Consider the following 20,064-nt stretch of genomic DNA (forward strand, 5'->3'; position numbering starts at 1 on the left):
TAAACAACAACCTCCTGTTTACGTGCGTGAGTGTTTTTAATCAGAAATTAAAAATATTTTTGTTGCTGACTTAAAAGAACATCTTCAAGCAATGAATTATAATGGAGATGTAAATACGATATTTGCAATGAGATAAGCTCAAGTTAACCACCGTTTTTTTATTTTATTCCAGACAAAAATATTAACGGCCCCAGCCTTATCCACGTGTATGTTGGCCGAGTAAAAGAACAGTCTGCCTGGAAAATCAAAGAAGGTGGGGTCACTAAAATCATTGATGACTCAGAAGCACGACAAGTGGAAAATAGCTGTCACGGGTGGCTAGAAAATTGCTTTAGCTCGAAGGCAGCATTACTGTCTTAAGATGTGGATCAAGATAACCCATGGAATTATTTATTAGATATTAAACTGGGTCCGGCTTATTTCTTGTATTGATTTAGTAACCCGGTTTAGAGTTTGAGCCCTGTTTTGATATGTTATATTAAAAATATTTTTTTTAAAAAAATATACTTTCAAAAATAATTACGATCTCTCCCTAGCATATCCTAGGTTAATTATAATTGAAGTTGAAAAGCATCTTATAATAAGTTTTTATCTATTTTTCTAAGATAATATATATACTTTTATAAAAACATTTTTTTGATTAATTATACTTTTAAAAGTTAAAAAAATTATATAATTTATAAGCACGACAATGATAAACGGAACCTGAATCTTAAAAGTAGGATTGGCGGAAGTGACCACAGTGGTTCCCTGGTTGGCTTGGCTGTTTTCTTCTTCTAATAATGTACTGTCGCTGTTCGTGAAGGATAAGAACAAGCCAAAATAATGCTGGTATCTTTTCGCGCGAGACTGAAAATTGCGGCCTCCTTTCCTCATCTTCTGCATCAAACAACGATTTATTTGTAAGAGAAAACAAAAGGTTTTCATTTCCTACATTCCTAGTCTTAGTGTGCGATCGGTATTGAATTTCAAATTACCTTTTCTGTTAAAAAACTCGAAATAAAAAAGTCTTGCGAAGTCCAGGTATTGAAATCACGATCGTTTGACTACAAATTTCCTCCCGAGAAGGATCTCTTTTCTCCTTGCAATTTTCCTCTTTATGACCCGGATTCTCTGATTTGAGCACATTGGAAGAAGAATGTGCGCCAGTGTTGAGTAGATTTGTGAGATCCGGCTTGAGATCTGATGCGGTTTAGGATTCAGGCTGTTGGTTTAACCTATGGGTTAGCCCGCCCATCACCGGGTCAATTATTTTGTTCGAAACATGATCATTTCATTTCTTGAGGTTGATGTTGTCTGTGTCAAAAAACAACCATCTCAACTCAATAGCTTAAACTTTTAGATAAGGTTCTAGAATATGATTTATAATATTCTCCAACACCCCTACTCAAATGAAAGTTCTTTGGGCTTGAAACTTGCACATGTTTACATTACTTTGTGCTTAATTTTTACCAAATAAATAGAGGTCGTGAGATTTGAACTCGTGACCACTTGATTATCAAGGCTATGATACCATGTTAAAAAACCATCTCAATCCAATAACTTAAATTTTTAGATAAAATTTTAAAATATAATTTATACTATTCTCTAATATTTTGGTGTTTCTCGTTTAAATTTGACCGAGTTTACTTATTGGATCATTCTTGTTCGGCAGGTCAATGCCAAAAAATGCCTAGGTGAAGCTCCAGGTGGTCAGGTCATTGGATCGATCCATTGGCCGCACCAAGTTTAATAACTATGTTATTGAGTACATTCACTAAAAAATTGTCTCTCATCGATGGCCCTGGAAACAGCTAATATAGTAATTCACAATTTCCATCATCCACAAATAATCTGATATGATAATCTGTCTTGTACTTCGCGCGGCCATGAAACTATCAACATGAACATCACAAAAATATACATGGAAAGGAGAAAAAAGCTTGGCTAAAATCCCAACTAAGATCCCAACATCTCCAATCATCTGCGCACGAACCGACTAACAATCCAGTGAATCTGTTGATCAAATGAGCATAGCAAGAAAATGTTTAACCGTCTTTGAACTTCCTATGAAGTAACAAGTGAAAAACTTGCCTACTGATCCGAGATTCTTACCATGTTATTTTCAGGAGCTGCCCAGCAGAATCCTTGTATTGTAATAACAGCTAAGTTTGAAGATACGAGAACGAAAATACTCAAAGAATGCTTTCCCATCCACTCCAAAACAAATGTCAAGCATCTGTAATCATACACATCTACCTGTAATAAAGAGCAAAACCAACGTTTTCATCACTGTTCATGTTTCGAAAATAGAAATGATACACTTGTTTTTGAGAACTTACCAACAAGTATAAAGCAGAATATGTGATTCCTGCTGAAGCAGAAGTGATCAGCATGTAACTAAAAGTGTATAAAGATTTGTTCACAGGATCGCCTGAAAAGAAAAGAGGAACAGAGTCGGAGATTCAATGCTATGGTGCAAAATGGTTTCGATCATGAGTCGTTGAAGTTCATACCTATAACAGCAAGGAGCAACCCAGCTACAAGAAGTGAAAATGAGAATAGGGTCCAGTTCTCCATGCGTCCCTTGTGGTCCTGAAAGACATTTGTGTAACATCATATGTAATCTGTTCAAGGTACTCAAAGAAGCAACATATGCAAATAAAACGGTTTTGGTATTTACGTTTCTATTTAAATCTTGTAACTCCCATTAAATGATTAAGAACAATTATTATAAGAACTAAAAAGAGAATGAAGAAGACAACTACATTCCACCTGTAAGTGAGCAAGAAGATGTCCATATTGAAGTCCAATTATGCAGGTCACTGCAGCTGTTAAGGAGCTGTGGATACAATCGTTGTTAGAAGGTCAGGGAGAATTTGAGTCACACTTCCATAGCAAAGAGTTATTTGCACCAAGAAGATATCCTTCTTATGTGTATGAAGAGAATTACAAGGAAAGATAGAAACCCTTGAACTGAGTAAGCGTCAGGATGCCATGAGACAAAACTGCCACCAAGACCCAGGACGTAGTCCTACTAAACAGGCACCAAACTGATAGGGGGTGGTTTAAGTTCGAATATTCAGGTGAGTACAATAAAATGCAGAAGAACTGAGTTCGAGGAAGAAAAGCATAAAAGAAGTTTGATTGCCCACCTTAAAACACCCTCAGGATCAAAAGGAGCATGACACCAGGAAGCTGAATTGTCAGGAACTTGGCCATCGATGGACATATTGCACTCCTTATAAAGTGAAATTTCATTATAGTCAATGGATTACGTGAACGAATAGACACCATAAAGCGAACAGCTTAGGATACCTTCAGGTTTCTGTAAACAGGTTTTTTATATAGGTGATCAATGCCAAGTATATAGCGATCAATCATTCCAGCTGAATTACAAGCAGGTCCAAGATCGCCTCTTAGAGAACATTTTACCTGTGTCAATTTGGGTAAGTAGGGATGCATGCAATCTCATGAACTGGACATCAAGTGATAAAATTTTAGGGCCCTCACCATGTAAACGTAGCTGTGATTTGTCGGAAACACAGAAGAAGTTGCATTGGACATTTCAAATTGCCAATCTGGAACATATAAACCATACAATAACCCCAGGTATATTGCAGATAGTGAAAATGCCACACACCTAGAAAACAGAAATCTTTTAGTCAATGAAACAGGAAGGAATGCAAGTTGTTGGCTATAGTAGTTCATTCTGCCTGCCAAATTAAAGGAAACAAAGAATCAGCAATCATCATATCAAAAACTGATCTAGGCTGTAAAAGGAAATAATCCATCGAGTCTCTTAATGATCTACTCATATCTGTCCATCTTCCACTCAGTGCTCCTTAAATTATGAAACACGAATCCGCATGCCAGTGGCATGGTCTTTCTTCCATGTACATGTTTTTCTTGAACACGAGTTACTCAATTCAAATCAATCCCACTTACAAGCTCATGAAAGTAAGAGAGCGAAAGGAAACAAGGTCTGATACTTAGCATCAACATTAGAATGGGATTATCAAAGTGAAAAGATGCTGTTATTACTTATGGTTTATATTTGAAGTTTTAAAGCGAAACTCAATTTCAAATGTGAAGCTTACCAATGCCAGTAATAACTCTTGAGAAAGCTTACTTCTCTCCGTGTTCGACATGAAAGCCAAATCTCACATAAAGCAGCAACTATGTATCCAACAGATATTTTCTGGCTTGAAAGACAACTAACAAAAGTTAAAAAATTGCGAGCATTATATACAGAATGAAACATGCAACTTGTTAAAGGAATCAAACAAAGGCCATAATAGTCATTTGCAGTGCTTTGAGGATCATGCGGGTACTGAGGTGTATGTCCATACACCTGACCAGAATGACAACGACAAAAAGTAGAACAGGAAACTGATGTGGCTGCTTGTATGCAATCACTTCTTTAGCAACATCTCAAGGCAGAGTGAAGTTTCCCAGTGTTTCCTCATAAAATTGACACTCCTCTATACTACTCTCTATACTTGTCCATGTCAGGAATCAAATTAAAATCAGTACTAGCAGTTTGTGTGTGTGTGTGTCAAAACGAAATATATGCTAATGAAGGCAAAAAATCCCAAAAGCGAAGAACCATGAACAGATTATTTCTCACTGGAAAAATCTCCAGTAGTTCAGCGTCATCGATTGAAAAATCAATGCACCTGCAAAATTCCAAGCCAGCGTATTCTTTTCATGTCAACACCATACGTCAAGGAATTTATTCCATGAAAGTAGCCACCTGAATTCAAAAGGGTGTGTGCCATATTACATACAGAACTCATTGTAAAATTTCACTTCCCGAGTGCATGGAAACCATTGATAAGATTACCTTGAATAACCACACCTAGCAAAAATAGTTTTATTGCCTTTAGCACTGCCTTCCAGGTGGCTTCGATTCTGTTTGGTACTTTCTGAAAAAGTAAATAGACAGAAAGCTTTCGATTCAAGTGAACCAGGAAGCACAAATGTCTTTTCTTAAATTAATTAAGAGCGAGTGATATTACCTTGTAAACAAGTGCAAGAGAAACTCCAGCAATAAAAAGAAAGAAGGGCATCACAGAATCTGCCAAGTGAAGTCCATTCCAAGGAGAGTGAGCAATAATGGGAATCATCGCCCCACCATAATCAACTAGCATCATTAGCTGAAAGCAACCAATATCCAATGCAAATCATAATCAAGCTTAGTTATTCATGAAGCTTGCGCATGCTTCGACTTATGAACCAAACGAAAAGTTCAGGTTAAGGCAAGCTTTTCAATTCTTGATTTCAAGAGAGTAAACAGAGCGACCCCGGAAAGTCAGGCCAGTTCAAGAAATTAAAACACAATTCAGAGCTTTTAAACTAAACCAAGATTGATATATATATATATAAAAGGAAGACAGGGAGCTAAGAGCTTACAAAGACGCAGAGACCACGAAATACATCGAGAGAGGCAGCACGTGGGGGTTTCTTACTGGTATGTGGTTGTTCTTCAATGTCTAGCAATGGCTTGTGTAATAAGTCTGCCATTATTTTCAGTGAAGATCGAAAGAGCATGTTAATTTACAGAGCAGACAAGTAAAGTGAAGAGGAAGGTGGCCTGGTGGAGGACAAAACCTGACGTGGCATAGGGTGATTGGTTACATAAGAATGCCAGAGGCGACATTAATAGAAGTCGTTATTTTGGTTAAAAAAAAATATAGATTTATTATTACAAGTCCACAAATATTTATATCTCTTCGGATTCTTTTTTCATATTATAAATTAGGACTAAAAAAAAGAATTGAACTAGGAAAAAAACTAAATTAATTAGATAGCGTTTATTTATTGTTTTAAGATTAAAAAAAAAGAGATAGTATTTTATTATATATATATATATATATATGTCACAAATTATAAATTATAAAAAATAAAATTGAAACTCTCAATGTCATCCATGAGAATACTTTATAAAAATTCCACTTATCATACTATATAGATGTAATCAGGATCATGTTAGCATTCAAATGATAAATTGGGTACATATAAAATCAAACCCATTTTTAATTCACTCTTTTAAAAATTACAATAACAATGTGATGCCGGACCTTATTTGGCTAAAATGAAGATTTGCTAAAATTTATTTATTTATTGTTCAATTTTTTTAATTTTTTGTGTTGATATAAAAATAAATTTTAAAAAAATAAAAAATTATTATTTTATTATATTTTTTTAAAAATAAAACTTTAAAAAATAATTATTACTACTCTCTTAAATATTCTCGGAATGATTAAAAACAATTTTTATATATTTATATGAATGGATGAATTGTTTATATTTTAAAAATATCTATTAAATATTTCAATTTAATCACATGAAAACCTATTATTAAAAAAATAAAATTATTTTGTTGAATGAAACATTACAAGATATAAATTATCCTTATCAAATACCATAATATATATTATTTTTAACCGTTGAGATAATTTTTTCATTGTTGGGCCTCCTTTAATACGAATGCCAAGAGCAGGCCTTGAGCCCATGTCCTGTAATCAAGCCTTTGGCATGGTCTTACTCTCATCAATGCAAGCTTTCCTGTTTTTTTTCAAAGAACGAAAGGAGCAAGAGAAAAATCATTCCAAAGCCTGAAGTCTGAGAGATTCAGTACCCTGTAAGAAGCAGTGACCGGAGAAGATGATCGTGTGTGTCGCGGTCGTCGGTCATCAGGTACACCGCCTCCCATCTCCCACATTCATTCTGTGATTATCTAATCTTTTGATGAAATCCGATGACTGTCTGTCAAACAGAACAATCCATTGTACATACAGAGTTTTACTGAAGCAGATGATGCACTCAAGCTCCACCACATAGTTCACTGCTCCCTTGACGTTGTTGATGAGCGAGGTTGGCCTTATTTATGCTTAATTTGGTTCTAATTGACCCATATGTGTGTAGATTTATTATTTTTATGACCTGGGATGTGGCTTAATTAAAAAAAAATGTTAAGATTTATTGTTTCCGTGAACTGGGTTTGGCTTGTTTGAGATTTTTTTCAAGATTTTAGCTTCTGGGTTCATATTTTTTTTAGTTGGTTATGGCACTATTATAAGTTAACAAATTTGGAGATTTGAGCTTCAGGGTTCATAATTCTCAGATGCATTTTAATATACCTTTTGGTTTGTTTGGTATCTGATTTTGACTGAATTTGTGTAGTGAATAATCCAAAGAAATCTGGGCTGACATTGAATGAGACATTTCTTGGATTGCTTTATCCAACCGAGAATTATAAAGTGTAAGAAGTTTTTTTGGTTGTTCGATGGTTGAAATTGCTTCGGCATAGTGTAGTTTATGGCGAGGTTGGTGTCCTGATATAATTTATTGTTGTTGCTGTTGTCTTCAGGTATGGTTATTTGACCAACACGAAGGTGAAATTCATCTTGGTCACAACTGATTTAGATGTCAGAGATGCAGATGTCAGAAATGTAAGCATTTCTCCGCGTGTAGTCTTAATTTACTTGTAGGATTCAGATTATAATTCACTTTCTACCACAATTCTATCCCATGACTATGCTCTATTTGTTAGAAGCTTAGATGTGGCATTGCTAAGGTGTGCCAACACACTGTGCATCAAGCTCCACTGGATATTGTAGATGTGATTTTCTTAATAGCAGTGCAGGGTTCTTGGCACAAAAGTAGATGTTATTTCAAATTTGCTTAGACAGCTAAAATCCAGTTAACTTTTCTATCCATGTCTGGCGTGGCTATGGTTGTTGGGTCTTGTGGTAATTTTGAGATCTCAGAGCTTATCTACTTAAGAGAGTCTTTCTGGAGATCTTACAACTTGTTTTTTTCTTCACGTGTCATAACTGGAACATTGCACATAGTATATCTCAAATATTGGAGGTATGGTGATGGGGGACAGATTCTAATAATCTGCCTACAAGGGCTGCAAGCTCCTTAAATTATATGTTCTATCTTGAAGCAGTTTGGGGTGGTGGGGGTTGTCCACCAAGTTTCCATCAATAATTCTGCTGTACTTTGCATGGAAATTTTTGTTTGTTTTGCTGATTGTTTGGCCTCTCTTCCGGGCTTTGAATTAATTTTGAAGTCATATATTGACCATTCCAGCCATTGTATGCAATAGGAGCATCATAGTGGAAAAATAGAAGTGTTTATATTGTGTGAACTAGATACTAATATAAAGTGAATGTGATGGTTGTTCTATGAAACAAGGTTTCTCTGTTACCAAAAAACTCAAACCAGTCCATGGAGACCCCGAGATCTCCCACTGATTTTTGTGTCTATGTGGCTGTCACTTATCTGCCAATTAATCATCAAAATGATAGCACAAGTGCATAACTACTTTCTTGGTATGAGTTGTGCCTGATTGTTTCTGTTTCAATATTTTCTTGGTGCTTTTGTAGTTTTTTCGGAGATTCCATGCTGCATATGTGGATGCAGTTTCAAACCCTTTTCATGTCCCGGGTAAAAAGATCACGTCCAGAACTTTGGCAGAAAGAGTAAGCAACATCGTCAAGTCATTTGGTTTGAGCTCAGCAGGCTAAACTCAGCCACTTCCACTTCTAAACCTGCTGGATTCCTTCATGCAACCACTGGATACTGCCATTTTCTTTTCATTACCCTTTTCATGCTCTCTGCTTCGGCAAGTAAGTGAACAAATATATTGTACTAAATTGGAATCTGAGTTGCAGCTAAGAAAAAACAAGTGATTTTACCTCTTAATTAGAGATGGTTCATTTTTATTTTTGTGCATATTATTCTTGAAAAAACTTGACAAAAAGCACAAATGTTTCTTCGTGTGTTATCTTTTCGTTCTAAATTTTGATGTATGCTGTATTTACTATGACATTATTTGCAATTATGTTAAACGATTAGTTGACTGGCTTCCATCCACCTCTCGCATCTATATATTTGCTAAGCAGACACAATACAGTTGCAGCCGTGCTGGACAATAGGGAAGCATTCCTCATTCTATTTTCTTGTTGGCTTGTTATGTTTCAAGTCGTAGCTTCATTGATAAGCATTTCATTCATAATCCGTAAGCACTCAGCTAAAGAAAATTTATTCATCCCTGAAAAAAGGAATGGCTTGAGAGCTTGATGAGGTTCATCGAAACCCAAAATGAATATTCCTTTTTTGACAAACTGAAAGGTCACTAGACAAACTGACTTGGGAAGGAACCACACAGAATTGGGCACGAACCCGACCTCCGGGATCAAAATGGGAGCTAGGAAATGATTTCACTAAGCAGGACACATCAATTTGCGTGCTTGCTTTTATATCTCGTTCCTGTCTCCATTTCTTGGGTATCCTGGCGTAGGTGCTTGGGCTGAAAGAACCTAACTGAATCAAGATTTAAACATTTTCTTGAATTGACAAGAAACTAATATCATAAGTTTCATAATTAATTAAACAGAACCCCTAACCTTGATGGGAGTAAACCAGGAGGGAGTGTAGAGAGGTGGAGAACCTCGTATGGGAAGGCCAAAACCTGCCCACCTACTGGGGAAAAGGGCAAACAGAATAAGACCATAGCTTGCTTGCTTAATGCTTATTGATTTTCCATCACCTTTGCAGCCTCATGAAATCACTTGGTTGCAAAGGTTGCCTTGTAAATCTTATATTTTTAGTTCCCAGTGTGTTCTTCATATTATACAATATCCAAATCCCGCTGTCTCATTACAGCTATGATTACAAAGGAGGTATTTAAGAATTTAACAGTGGTTGTTTTTTAAAATATATTAAAATAGTTTTTTTTTTTTTAATAATTTTTTTTAACAATTAATTAATTAAAACAATTCTAAAATACAAATAAAAAATTTTTAAAGCAACCAAATTTAAATTTTCATGAAAGAAACGTTTGAAACACAATTCTAAAATATTTTGCCCCTTGCTTTTAATGCAGTACCCGTCAAAATACAAGCTGCTAATTTATTTTTTTTTGGGTTACCTGGAAGGCATTGTGATTAGAATTATTCTAATTTTCCAATTTGTTGATGCTATAAAATATTACAATAAACCTGTGATTAACATGTTACCACTGCATTCCCTAGATTCCGAGGAGGCCCTTTAAATTTTCACATTGCAGTCAAGAAAATGAGATATGACAACCATATGGTGGTAGAAGTGCATCTGATGCCAAAATAAAAATCTTAAAAAATAGCAAAACTAATGGCCTGCCCAGCAACGTAGCACCTTGTATAGCTGAAATATCTTGCAATTTAATAATGGGTGCTTACTTTATTTTCACTAATATACCCATCTGTTATGAAATGAAATCAATAGGCAACGCTCATCACAGATTCATCAATTTGATAATAATGCAGCAAAATCAAATGATAGAAAAGGGAAATAAGATGAGTTCAAGGGGAAGAAAGGAGCGACCCAACAATTCAAATCAAAATAGTTGAACGGAGGTAGCTCGAGTACAAGACAGCATCCTAAATCACAACATAAGTAACCGTGACAAATATACCCATAAAGGTCCTCATTTCTGCTGGGGAGTTCATATAGAGAATCACGGAGCTGGAGAGAATTCAATCAGGAAAACAGACAAGTATCTTTGCAGACACTAGATCAAAATTCATCATCATCCTCCTCAGCTATGTGCTTTGCAAGCTCTTGCTCCTGCTGTTGTCTCTCTCTCCTTTTCTCAGCACTTTCTTTCTCCTTGTGGGAATTAGGTGGAAACCTAAGGGCACGTACTGCCTCATTATGCATGTTGAGGCAGAAGGCAATCCTAGAGTTAAATGCCAGCTGAGGCTCATTTGTGGAGTATATGTCCCCTGTTTCCTTGGAAACCATCCACCCATTTGCACGATCTAAAGTAGCATCAATAGCACCATCTCGTATTGCCTTGGCCACAATACTCTCAGCATCAGCAACAGGGTTTGCAGAGTCCAACCTCAGCTTCTTGGCTACATCAGCCAGTGAAATACGAGAATAAGAGATACTGATGTTGCGAAGTCCAGTCCTTATGACATTGTGCCGCAGTCTAACAATTAAGTTGTGGGTCCTGTCTGTGCTGAAAGTAGATGAGAACTTGTCAGCAACGGACTTAAAGAGCTCCAAGTCCCCTATTCGCACAGCCTGAAAACAACAAACATTGTCCTCATTAAATCCAGCAATTAAACCTCAAGCATCTGAATGGTGGCTTGACACATCATAGGCATCTTGGGCAGAAGTAATCAAACTTTATACTTGTAAGAACTAGATGGATGTCCTGATTTAGATAGAAAATCAAGAAGACTCGAGTTCCATAGTCCTAGACTTACATTTGTGAGCTCAAAGTATGGCCTCAAAGCACTCTCCATGCCTTTTTGCATAAAAACAGTCCTCTCAGGGATTTCTCCTAGCAGCAATCTGACAATAACTGCCCACTTGTTGCATTGAACTCGAAAAGCAAGGGCTGCAGCAGGGGCTTTACGTGCAGCTTGAAGGAGAGATTCTTTTGCATCAGTATACTCCAACTGAATTGTCCTAATCTTTCCCAAGTAAAAGAGATACCGACAGAACTGCAAGATAAAACAGTATAGTGCCAAAAAGTGAGTTTACAGCCAATCATTTTTTAAATGACAGCCATAAAATCATTTTCTTTTCAATCTTAGATATTTTTTAAAACATGTCTAGTTCACTATAATGAAGTTCAATCACACCTAATCCCGTGAGATACAATATTTCACCAATTTGGCATCTAATACAAGCAGAAAGATACCATGTGTTACATGACTTGCCTATAATTAAAATCCTAAAATCAAGACCAACAATGGAATTGCTTAAAAAGCTGATGTGAGAATAAATTCTTCAATCAAAATCAACTATATTGTAGGCTTTAACTATTCAGCATATCAGGATAAATGTCATTGAGTCTAGTGAGTGTTACCTGCTGATTTGAGTGAGCCTCAAATCGAGGGGCCTTCGACCTCAGCTTCTCTGCCTGATCATATAAATTGTAATGGAGGTAATTGCGAAGTAGCAGGTTGAGAAGTGTTTCCTGCATCACAACATCATTAGAAGTATAAGGACCAGCAATGTACCCACAAAATATTCCGTATCAATGAAAAAAATTTACCTGGCCCAGCTCATCATGGCGCAGTGTTGCAATCCGATGAAGAGCAAGGAGGCTCCTGTTAGTGGGGAAGAAAACTCAACTTAGTTAACAGATGGTATTCTTATGTGTGAGTAAGATTAGCAGCATCAAGACTTGTTATAGCTTTGTGAATGCATCAACTAATGCAGAAGAAACACCAAGACATCAAATAGATTAGCAAACAGATCCATGTACACAGTCATGCACCCAAACTCGTGTTTTAAGAAAGAAAGGTTATGCATTGAATAGAATAGAAAATTTACCCTCTGATTTCAGCAAGATCACCAGTGAGTTCATAGCTTAGTGAGTAGTAGGAATACAGCCTTGATGCCAGAACATCAACAGTCCTCCTATTCAGATTCTTCAGGCGAGCAATGCTTGCCGATGAGCAAGCTTTAGCCTGCAATCCAGTTGATAACTTGAAATTGTTATTTCACTGAAAAAAAGAAAAGAAAAAGGTACAACCCTTCTGTAATCATATGCTGCTTTACCTCATTGTGTTTCTTCTGATCAATCAGAAAAATCAGCACCAACAGGTAGCAATATATCTCCAGCTCTGGCAAGGGATGTTTTGCAGGAGCTTGAGTCACAGATGTCGCAGTATCAACCTCCATTTCATGCTCATCTTCCTGTCACGACAAAAATTAAACAACCAAACTTCCAAAAATTGCAAACTCCCCCACAACATTATCCATTATCCAAGTATCAAACTTTACTTCACTATCTAAGCATCAAATAAACACACACACAACCACAACACTATAACTCACAGCGTAAACATAACAAGGAGAACTGAAAACAGACAAAACACGCTACTGCCCATCAATGCTAAGAGATAAAAGTCCATCTTTGACCTGCCCAAAACAGACAAACTTTTCCAATTGAGTGATTAACTGTCCATCCAATAACCAAACCCTCCATTTAGTTCATTCATAAGATTAACCACTGTAGTCTCAACTCAGCCTCCCCTAGCATCAAGAAAAGCAAATCCTCCTCACAGCACTATCAAGGTACTGACTTTTCTTCACAACCTAAATGCCCGCTAGTCATTCCAACTCGACCGCGAAAAAACGAACTCGAAACAGATCAAAAACGCATAACCCGCCAATGCTAGGACATAAAAATCCTATCTTTCCCCTCCAAACTACTCAACAATCAAAACCCTCCACTACTCTCACATTCCCATCGACCTAAACCATTTAAACCAACAGTCGAAACACTAAAAGTACACGATCTACACACAAATTTCACTAAATTACCTTAGGAAGATAACAGATTAAACGATTAAACGACTCGGATCCCGCCGAAAGAGCAAAATTAAGAAAAGCATAAAGCACAGAAGCTTTCAGCTTTCTCCTTAAAGTATTAGTCAGTCTCACGGCTCTCTGAATCCTCCTCGTTTCCTTCGCATACGCTCCAGTCTCAATTAACGATGCAATCTCCTTCAAATCTAAAAAAAAAATCTCAAAAATATTAAAACTTAATAACTAAATAACCAAAAATCCGAGCATGTTTATACATATACGTAAAAAAATACGTACGGTGGAGTGTGGATGGAGAGGAGGTAGTGGAATTGGAAGGTTGATGCTGCTCTTTCATCTCAACGTCTTGAGTCATGATTGAAGAGCGAGAATGAGAGAGAAATTAGGGACTTTTTTTTGTGAAATTAGGGTTTCTGAAAGAGGACAATTTGACTTGGGAGAAACTGGGATGGAGATGGAGATGGAGGTTATTTAGACCTTTTCTTTCACCACAAGTCTAACAAAGTGGAGTGAAGAGAGAGGAAGAGGAGGATATCATTCGCTGAGACGGTGCTGCTTTGGAAAAAGGGCTGAGCCAAAAACCCGACTTTGACCCGGAAATTGATTAGATACTTTCCAGCCCATTCCTCAACCCACCCGATAATACCAAATTTAGCATCAACTAATATCACATAATAAACATAGATTGATACAAAGGTGCACCGACTGTTTTTATCATTGTGGAAAACCCGAACCAATAATTATCTAGTACTTAGATCGTTTAGGTTGACCCGAACTGATCGTTAATTTATTTTAAAAAATAAAAAATAATTTTATTTTATTTTTTTAAAAAAATAATAGGTTAAGAGTCTACATCAACAAGTTAACCTGTATTTTTAACCAAAGTAGACATTTTTTTTTTTTTTTTTAACCATGATCGTCCGAGACCTAGGTTAGCCATGTCCTAGGACCCCCCAATCCAGGTTTTACAACAGTGGTTTCGGACTTTCGGTGTTGATAAATTCAAGGAGACATGTCTGAATGCTAATCATCCTTAGCGGATAAATTCAGATTGAAACAGAGAAGGGGATGGGAATCTTCACATCATATTCGGGAAAGCAAAATCAATGTTGCCTTTCATTATTCTCTCTGGTAAGGTTTATATAACAGTTCCGAAAATACATGAAAAATTTTGCAGTCCTCAAGACAAATGGGTTGATGTTTTCACAAAAATGGTTGGTAGCATGCGGTCATTTCAGCAGCCTAGTTTGGCTTAGATATTCAATTTGGCCTGCCTCGACTGAAAATCCCAAATCCCTTCTGTCCACCCTGATCAACGCCACCATCTGATTTTGAACCGGGGAGGCTAGAATTTCCAGCTGAATCGTCTGCTACAGAGCCTTGTTTCCCGGGAATAACAGCTTTTGCAGAGCTAAATATTCCATAGCTAGATGCAGGTTTTGCAGTCTCTGGAGAAGAAGCAACTTGCTTGGGTGTTTCACGAGGAGGCTTTGAGTTTCTAGAAGCAGAAAAATCAGGGCTAACCTGCTTCCTTTCTCCCATTGATGGAGTGGCATTCATCTGTGGTTGTGGTTGCCTTCTTTGGTTCGAGAACTGTGGTTCAAACTTGAATGAGTCCTGCTTACCTGGGCCTTTATTATCCATTGGTGTTTGTAGGAACTGGTTCCCCGGTTCACTTCTTCTATACCTATTTTCCTTCCCCGGGGAAGGCTCTGGTAGGGCCGAAGGAAGTCTAGCATTCCTTACATCATGCGCTGATCTAGGATGAGAGAACTTCGGAACATTAAACTCTACACTGGAGGTAGCTGGTTCTGTAACAGAATTACTTCCCTCTAAATGATTTATACTAGGACTCTTTGCATCATTGCTGAAATCAAACACCTTGTCAAAATCATCGGCAGAATCATCTTCAGATTCCATGTAAAATTCTGCATGCTCTTCCTTAGACATTGCAGGGCTCTTGGGAGGAGCAGATCGACTGTCTGTTGGCTGTGCATTGGCTAACTCGTCCTTTTTACCACCACCTTTCTTTGATGAGCCGAACTTGACATGCCTAACTATCGCATATGCCATTTTTCTTCCTGCCTTTGGTCCACTATCCACAATAGACACATCTTCAATCTACAGGGTTTTTTAAAGACACAGACAAAGGAGCACATCAAATGCATTGCATAACTAACAGGAGTAGCCTGGATAGCAAAAACTAGAGAAAGATGAAAGATATGCAGGCATACCAAAGAAATGAAGCGAGACAACAGTGCTAGCAACTCCTCCTCTTCTTTCTTTCTCTCAAACTCTTCATAATCCAAGTCCGTCTCTGGATCCTCATCTCTAGGAACTTTTGGCATTGAACGCTTTTTTCGACTACCAATTACCAAACACTGTTTCAGAATCATAAAAGAAGACAATTATTATGAAAACAAATCTTAAAAATCTAAGACACGTAGGGCAGAACATATGCCAAACATGCATTTGGTGAAACAAGCATTTTTGCAATTCTATAAATTTGAGAAGCCTCTGGTTTTTCATGTAGGTATTTATGCATTCATGCATCCAAGATCCGTGGGCATTGGGTAAATAATTGAACATTTACCGGCACATTGCTGCATGAGACAACAGCTCTTTGGAGCTCTCTCTTACCAAATCTAATACTGGATCACTGTTGAAAATATTTGCAGAATTCGGTTCATGTTAAAAAAGAGTTTCCCAGCCAAGCAGCCAAATGAAGCATAAATCTGGAACATAATTCTTCCAAACCTCAGGGCAACTGATTCTTTCCATTAAAATTTCTTTTTAAGCAACCTTTAAAACTACCATTGAAGATTTCTCTACAAACTTTATGGCGACAAGTAAACTTCTAAATTGAAAGCACAAAATTTCTCTAAAACATGTGGTGAGAGGACATTGTTATCTAATGACAACAGTTGTGCAAGATTTACAAAGCTTTACCCTCTTCACCTGATGCTGGTGACCGACTCAAAGTCGAACATGGCTGCATATCCTCTTGCAGTCTAGGTAGAAACCTAGTATTTTACAAAAATATACAAAGAAGACATTCTTCACAAACTATACTTAAGAAAAAAAGGCAGGGATAAAAACAAAACATGGTGTAAGGGTTTGAAATGCCTGTTCGGTTTTGTTTTTTTCTTCTTCTTTGATATATGGAAGAAAACAAAAGTATCATCAAACCACACTGCATGCACAAAATTGCCTAAAAAGTATAGTATGACAAGAAATTAATAAAAAACAGACTATTTAATCAAAACAGGGGGGGAATACCTTCACCCTATAACCACGTTCCATCAGTCTTTTGGCCATATCAGCTTTCATTTCCAAGTCTCTTTGTTCCTGAAAAGAGCAGTATAAGCTCAAAGGTGAAATACAATTTTTGCTTTATCCACTACATTGCATTGCATGAGTTCGTCCATTTATTCAGTTTGTAATATGGCCTTGCCAACTCCTAGAAATCATTAGCAAATGCACCTGAAACTACTTGGTATCCAAAAGTTGCAGTATGACAAGTAGAAATTTAACTTGACCAAACATCCTGTATCTTTCAGATAACAGGTAAACGTACAGAGCTAACAACATAAAACATAATATAATCTAAAATCAATCAGGCCAAAATTCAAGCCATTGATATAAATTACTAAATTTCCATTTGTATATATTATGATCACTCGGTGCAATGACGAACATCTTAGGGTTGAAACTACAGGGATGCAGGTTTGAATCATTTCAGCAGCACTCAGTCATTAAAAAAATGTTGAATGGTATGAAAATGTAAAAATTTTCCAAATAGGACACTGCCTCGAATGAAAGATAACTAGGTAATGACCCTAGTTCAGAACTTGCTGAGAACTGTCTCAAGGTTGGTTAGTGGGTTAACAAATGATTTGTCCATGAAGCAACAAACTTACAGTTTTTGCAGCAAATCGAACTTCCTTGTGATCTCCTTTGCGCAGAGTTTCCCCTGCCTGCAAAGTAATTGAATGGCATAAAGCCATAGCTATTCAGTGAAAACTCAAACAGAAATTGTATGGCACAAACATAGCAGAGCTATCCTCAAAGTGAGAGCATTTCCCATGACCTCGTTCCAACAAGACTGAAAATGAAGAAATAATTTTAAAATACATCATACCTTGCTTTTAGAACGTTCCTTTTCCTTCAATTCTTTTTTGTACTTCTCTCGGTTAAAGTTCAAGAGTTTACAGACAGGTGGATTGGCATTTCTTTGAACCTACATAAAATTCAAAAAGGGAAAACAACAAGGAGATGAGCCACGTAGAAGGCACACCGGAAGAAATCAAAAGAGATTTTTGCTAATTTTTGTTGAATGGGACTTCTGTTGGCTACTTCTTACTTTCCTAATTGAGAACAGATATCACCATCTATATCTCTTCACAAAAGTCAACATTAAACAAAATGAAAACTGATACAGTTGTATGTATAACCCAACGAAAGCTCAAGCACATAATAAGGCAAGCATGAAAAATTGAAGCTATTTCACAAAAAAAAAATCTTTCCATTAAAACAAGGATCAACTTGCAGTGATCCAGTTTTTTTCTGGTTTTCGCCTAACAATTTCTTCAAGCATCAACCACGGATATTCAGAATGAATAGAATGGTGATAAATTGCAAAAGCTTACCTCAACTAAATCAAGTTCAAGTCTTTTTGCTCGTTCTAGTGCTTCACGCAATGAGAGAACACTATGCCCTGCAAACATCCATAACTTTAACTGATTTCTATATCCAAGATTTCTTTAAACTTTGGAAAACTTAATCATACCATCAAAGCAAAATCATTCATAACATGTCCAAAACAGTCATATATCAAGTGGAAAAACTATACCTTCATCACTCACAAGCCTAACAACCGGCGCAGTGATTTTCTCATTTAATCTTGGCCCACTCAAAGTCTTCTCTTCCTTCACTTTGGCCTGCAATTCAACAGCATATCAGAGTCTACTAACAACACACGCATGCAAGCACTGAAAAATGAAGCCAAGCTGTCCAAACATAAAGATGGGAACTGTTCAATTACAGAGAAACCAGAAAGAAAAGGCAAGAACCTTAAGAACCCAGAAATTACCTGAACTGGGGCAGCAAAAAACCTGACATTGTTGCAAAATTCAGAGTGCTTTTTAATAAAATCCCAAACTGGATTCTCTACAACACGTGATCTTGAGCTAGTAGCAGTGTATTTAAGTGAAGAATCATATGGGATTTGAAGGTAGAATATCTTCAACTGTTTTGACAAAAAAATGAGCTTTGACTGGTTAGTTCTAATCCAAAAAGCCATTTTTCTTCAAAAGAGTTGCAAGTTTGCAACTTTTTGGAGTGTTAGAGACTTCGTGTCGTGAATTAACACTGACAATTGCAACAAAAGAAATACTAGTAACGAATTTATGAGCCCAGGGACTCTATCAAATCGGATTGTTTTTGTGGTCATTCAGAAACTAGGGTTATGCAGTAAATAGTAATGAATTTATGTATGGTCTGAAATTACAGCTTGGGCTGATTTTACAAATATTTATGGCCCAATTTGAGACCCAATTTTATTGGACACAGGAAAAAGTTTTGGAAATAATACAACCATATCTAACCAAAAAAACAAAATTTCTTGAATAATATTATGTCATATAAGACCCATCAGTTCAAGATAATCATTCCCTTGATAAAAATTAAAAAGATACAAAAAATGTTTAATAACTTTTCAAATTTTTTTATTATTATTATCCTTAGTATTTGGGCTAGCTTGAGTGCATCTCAGCTAATCACATGGACCCTAAAATTAACGATTATATAAGTCTCTAATGGCTCCGATGTTTGTGAGATTCGAACTGGTTATCTTGAGCTCCACCCCTCAAGGTTTTTTTCAAGCTTATTCTTTATAAAGGAAATATCATACCAGCTGATTTAATGACATATTTAAAATTTATTTGAAAGTGTGATAAATATTAATTTTTAAAGTATTTTTTATTTAAAAATATATTTAAATAATTTTTTTATATCAGCATATATATCAAAACAATTTAAAAATATATATAAAATATATTAATCTAAGAAAAAAAATTAAAAATACTTTCTAAACATGAAAACATAAAAATTATTAATACTCTAACATGGATGGAAATTACGAATCAAACGGTGGCCTAAAGATACTAAGACTATAGCATCAAATCTTTTGGTTTTAGATGACACTTTTAATGCTGGTTTCGTCATATCAAATCCACATCATCGCCTTTTCATAAAGATTTTGAAGTCAGGAGATCTCTGTGTTTTTCCATTTGCAACATGTTGAGGATCTTCAGATTCAAGAATGGTTGGACCCTTCATAGATACCAAGTAAAATTTCCCACATTTTGCCATTGTTATATGCAATAACAAGAAAGTGCTCTGTGCCTCTCTCCTTCTAGCGCTAATCAGCTACTTTTCTGTCAGGAGTGGTGTTAGTGGTGGGTTTATGCTCTTCAGACAAATTTTGGATAAAAAAAATGTATATATCTTAGAGAGGTTACTTGATTGAGACTCCTAAACTTGGAAAGGAGAGGTCGACATTGAACTAGGTATACTAAAATGTTATAGATCGCTTGCCTTCGTAGTTTAGTGACGTGAGCCCATTACCCAGCCATATAAGCAGTGCTTATGAGCTCAAAACTTCCTCTCCATCTCCTATCTGCTGCATATTTTCTCAACCCCATTTCAATCCTGCTGTATTCTTCCCTTTTCTTTCTC

General features: G+C 36.4%; 4 protein-coding genes across 4 annotated transcripts; 1 reads left to right on the forward strand and 3 right to left on the reverse strand.

Annotated features, from left to right (window-relative positions):
• Nucleotides 1-1,752: 1,752 nt before the first annotated feature.
• LOC118058838 (uncharacterized) lies at nucleotides 1,753-5,600 on the reverse strand. The gene is made up of 13 exons (XM_035071597.2): nucleotides 5,395-5,600; nucleotides 5,001-5,138; nucleotides 4,826-4,907; nucleotides 4,659-4,735; nucleotides 4,080-4,180; nucleotides 3,493-3,622; nucleotides 3,298-3,414; nucleotides 3,135-3,220; nucleotides 2,755-2,821; nucleotides 2,496-2,574; nucleotides 2,322-2,413; nucleotides 2,095-2,238; nucleotides 1,753-1,995 (listed from the first exon to the last, which is right to left on the reverse strand). The coding sequence occupies exons 1-13, from the start codon at nucleotides 5,530-5,532 to the stop codon at nucleotides 1,960-1,962; spliced, it is 1,287 nt and encodes a 428-aa protein (XP_034927488.1). The 5' UTR covers nucleotides 5,533-5,600; the 3' UTR covers nucleotides 1,753-1,959.
• Nucleotides 5,601-6,522: 922 nt separating this feature from the next.
• LOC118058840 (uncharacterized) lies at nucleotides 6,523-8,727 on the forward strand. Its single transcript, XM_035071600.2, has 5 exons — nucleotides 6,523-6,681; nucleotides 6,762-6,858; nucleotides 7,168-7,246; nucleotides 7,355-7,436; nucleotides 8,379-8,727. The coding sequence occupies exons 1-5, from the start codon at nucleotides 6,649-6,651 to the stop codon at nucleotides 8,517-8,519; spliced, it is 432 nt and encodes a 143-aa protein (XP_034927491.1). The 5' UTR covers nucleotides 6,523-6,648; the 3' UTR covers nucleotides 8,520-8,727.
• A 1,584-nt stretch (nucleotides 8,728-10,311) lies between these two features.
• LOC118058842 (probable 26S proteasome non-ATPase regulatory subunit 3) lies at nucleotides 10,312-13,912 on the reverse strand. The gene is made up of 8 exons (XM_035071602.2): nucleotides 13,606-13,912; nucleotides 13,324-13,514; nucleotides 12,556-12,693; nucleotides 12,328-12,464; nucleotides 12,047-12,101; nucleotides 11,858-11,968; nucleotides 11,250-11,489; nucleotides 10,312-11,064 (listed from the first exon to the last, which is right to left on the reverse strand). The coding sequence occupies exons 1-8, from the start codon at nucleotides 13,679-13,681 to the stop codon at nucleotides 10,552-10,554; spliced, it is 1,461 nt and encodes a 486-aa protein (XP_034927493.1). The 5' UTR covers nucleotides 13,682-13,912; the 3' UTR covers nucleotides 10,312-10,551.
• A 502-nt stretch (nucleotides 13,913-14,414) lies between these two features.
• Nucleotides 14,415-18,797, reverse strand: LOC118058841 (uncharacterized). The gene is made up of 8 exons (XM_035071601.2): nucleotides 18,419-18,797; nucleotides 18,179-18,266; nucleotides 17,976-18,043; nucleotides 17,468-17,566; nucleotides 17,247-17,303; nucleotides 16,606-16,674; nucleotides 15,561-15,707; nucleotides 14,415-15,447 (listed from the first exon to the last, which is right to left on the reverse strand). Exons 1-8 carry the CDS (start codon nucleotides 18,626-18,628, stop codon nucleotides 14,587-14,589), a joined length of 1,599 nt encoding a protein of 532 aa, XP_034927492.1. The 5' UTR covers nucleotides 18,629-18,797; the 3' UTR covers nucleotides 14,415-14,586.
• Between the last annotated feature and the right edge of the window lie 1,267 nt (nucleotides 18,798-20,064).

Source organism: Populus alba, chromosome 9 (assembly GCF_005239225.2).
Source record: "Populus alba chromosome 9, ASM523922v2, whole genome shotgun sequence".
Lineage (NCBI taxonomy): Eukaryota > Viridiplantae > Streptophyta > Magnoliopsida > Malpighiales > Salicaceae > Populus > Populus alba.

What these genes read in the sequence shown, in the direction of transcription:
- LOC118058841 (XM_035071601.2), bottom strand. Translation starts at nt 18,628, where the DNA reads ATGGCTTTTTGGATTAGAACTAACCAGTCAAAGCTCATTTTTTTGTCA. An exon ending in TAGGCTTGTGAGTGATGAAG is followed by an intron (nt 18,044 to 18,178) that starts GTATAGTTTTTC and finishes GGATGTTTGCAG; the next exon opens with GGCATAGTGTTCTCTCATTG. An exon ending in AGGAACGTTCTAAAAGCAAG is followed by an intron (nt 17,304 to 17,467) that starts GTATGATGTATT and finishes ATTACTTTGCAG; the next exon opens with GCAGGGGAAACTCTGCGCAA.
- LOC118058840 (XM_035071600.2), top strand. Translation starts at nt 6,649, where the DNA reads ATGATCGTGTGTGTCGCGGTCGTCGGTCATCAG. An exon ending in CCAACCGAGAATTATAAAGT is followed by an intron (nt 7,247 to 7,354) that starts GTAAGAAGTTTT and finishes TGTTGTCTTCAG; the next exon opens with GTATGGTTATTTGACCAACA. An exon ending in GAGATGCAGATGTCAGAAAT is followed by an intron (nt 7,437 to 8,378) that starts GTAAGCATTTCT and finishes GTGCTTTTGTAG; the next exon opens with TTTTTTCGGAGATTCCATGC.
- LOC118058838 (XM_035071597.2), bottom strand. Translation starts at nt 5,532, where the DNA reads ATGCTCTTTCGATCTTCACTGAAAATAATGGCAGACTTATTACACAAG. An exon ending in GATCCTGAGGGTGTTTTAAG is followed by an intron (nt 2,822 to 3,134) that starts GTGGGCAATCAA and finishes TTGTATCCACAG; the next exon opens with CTCCTTAACAGCTGCAGTGA. An exon ending in CAGCTCCTGAAAATAACATG is followed by an intron (nt 1,996 to 2,094) that starts GTAAGAATCTCG and finishes TTTGATCAACAG; the next exon opens with ATTCACTGGATTGTTAGTCG.
- LOC118058842 (XM_035071602.2), bottom strand. Translation starts at nt 13,681, where the DNA reads ATGACTCAAGACGTTGAGATGAAAGAGCAGCATCAACCTTCCAATTCC. An exon ending in ATCAGAAGAAACACAATGAG is followed by an intron (nt 12,465 to 12,555) that starts GTAAAGCAGCAT and finishes ACTGGATTGCAG; the next exon opens with GCTAAAGCTTGCTCATCGGC. An exon ending in GCCATGATGAGCTGGGCCAG is followed by an intron (nt 11,969 to 12,046) that starts GTAAATTTTTTT and finishes GTTGTGATGCAG; the next exon opens with GAAACACTTCTCAACCTGCT.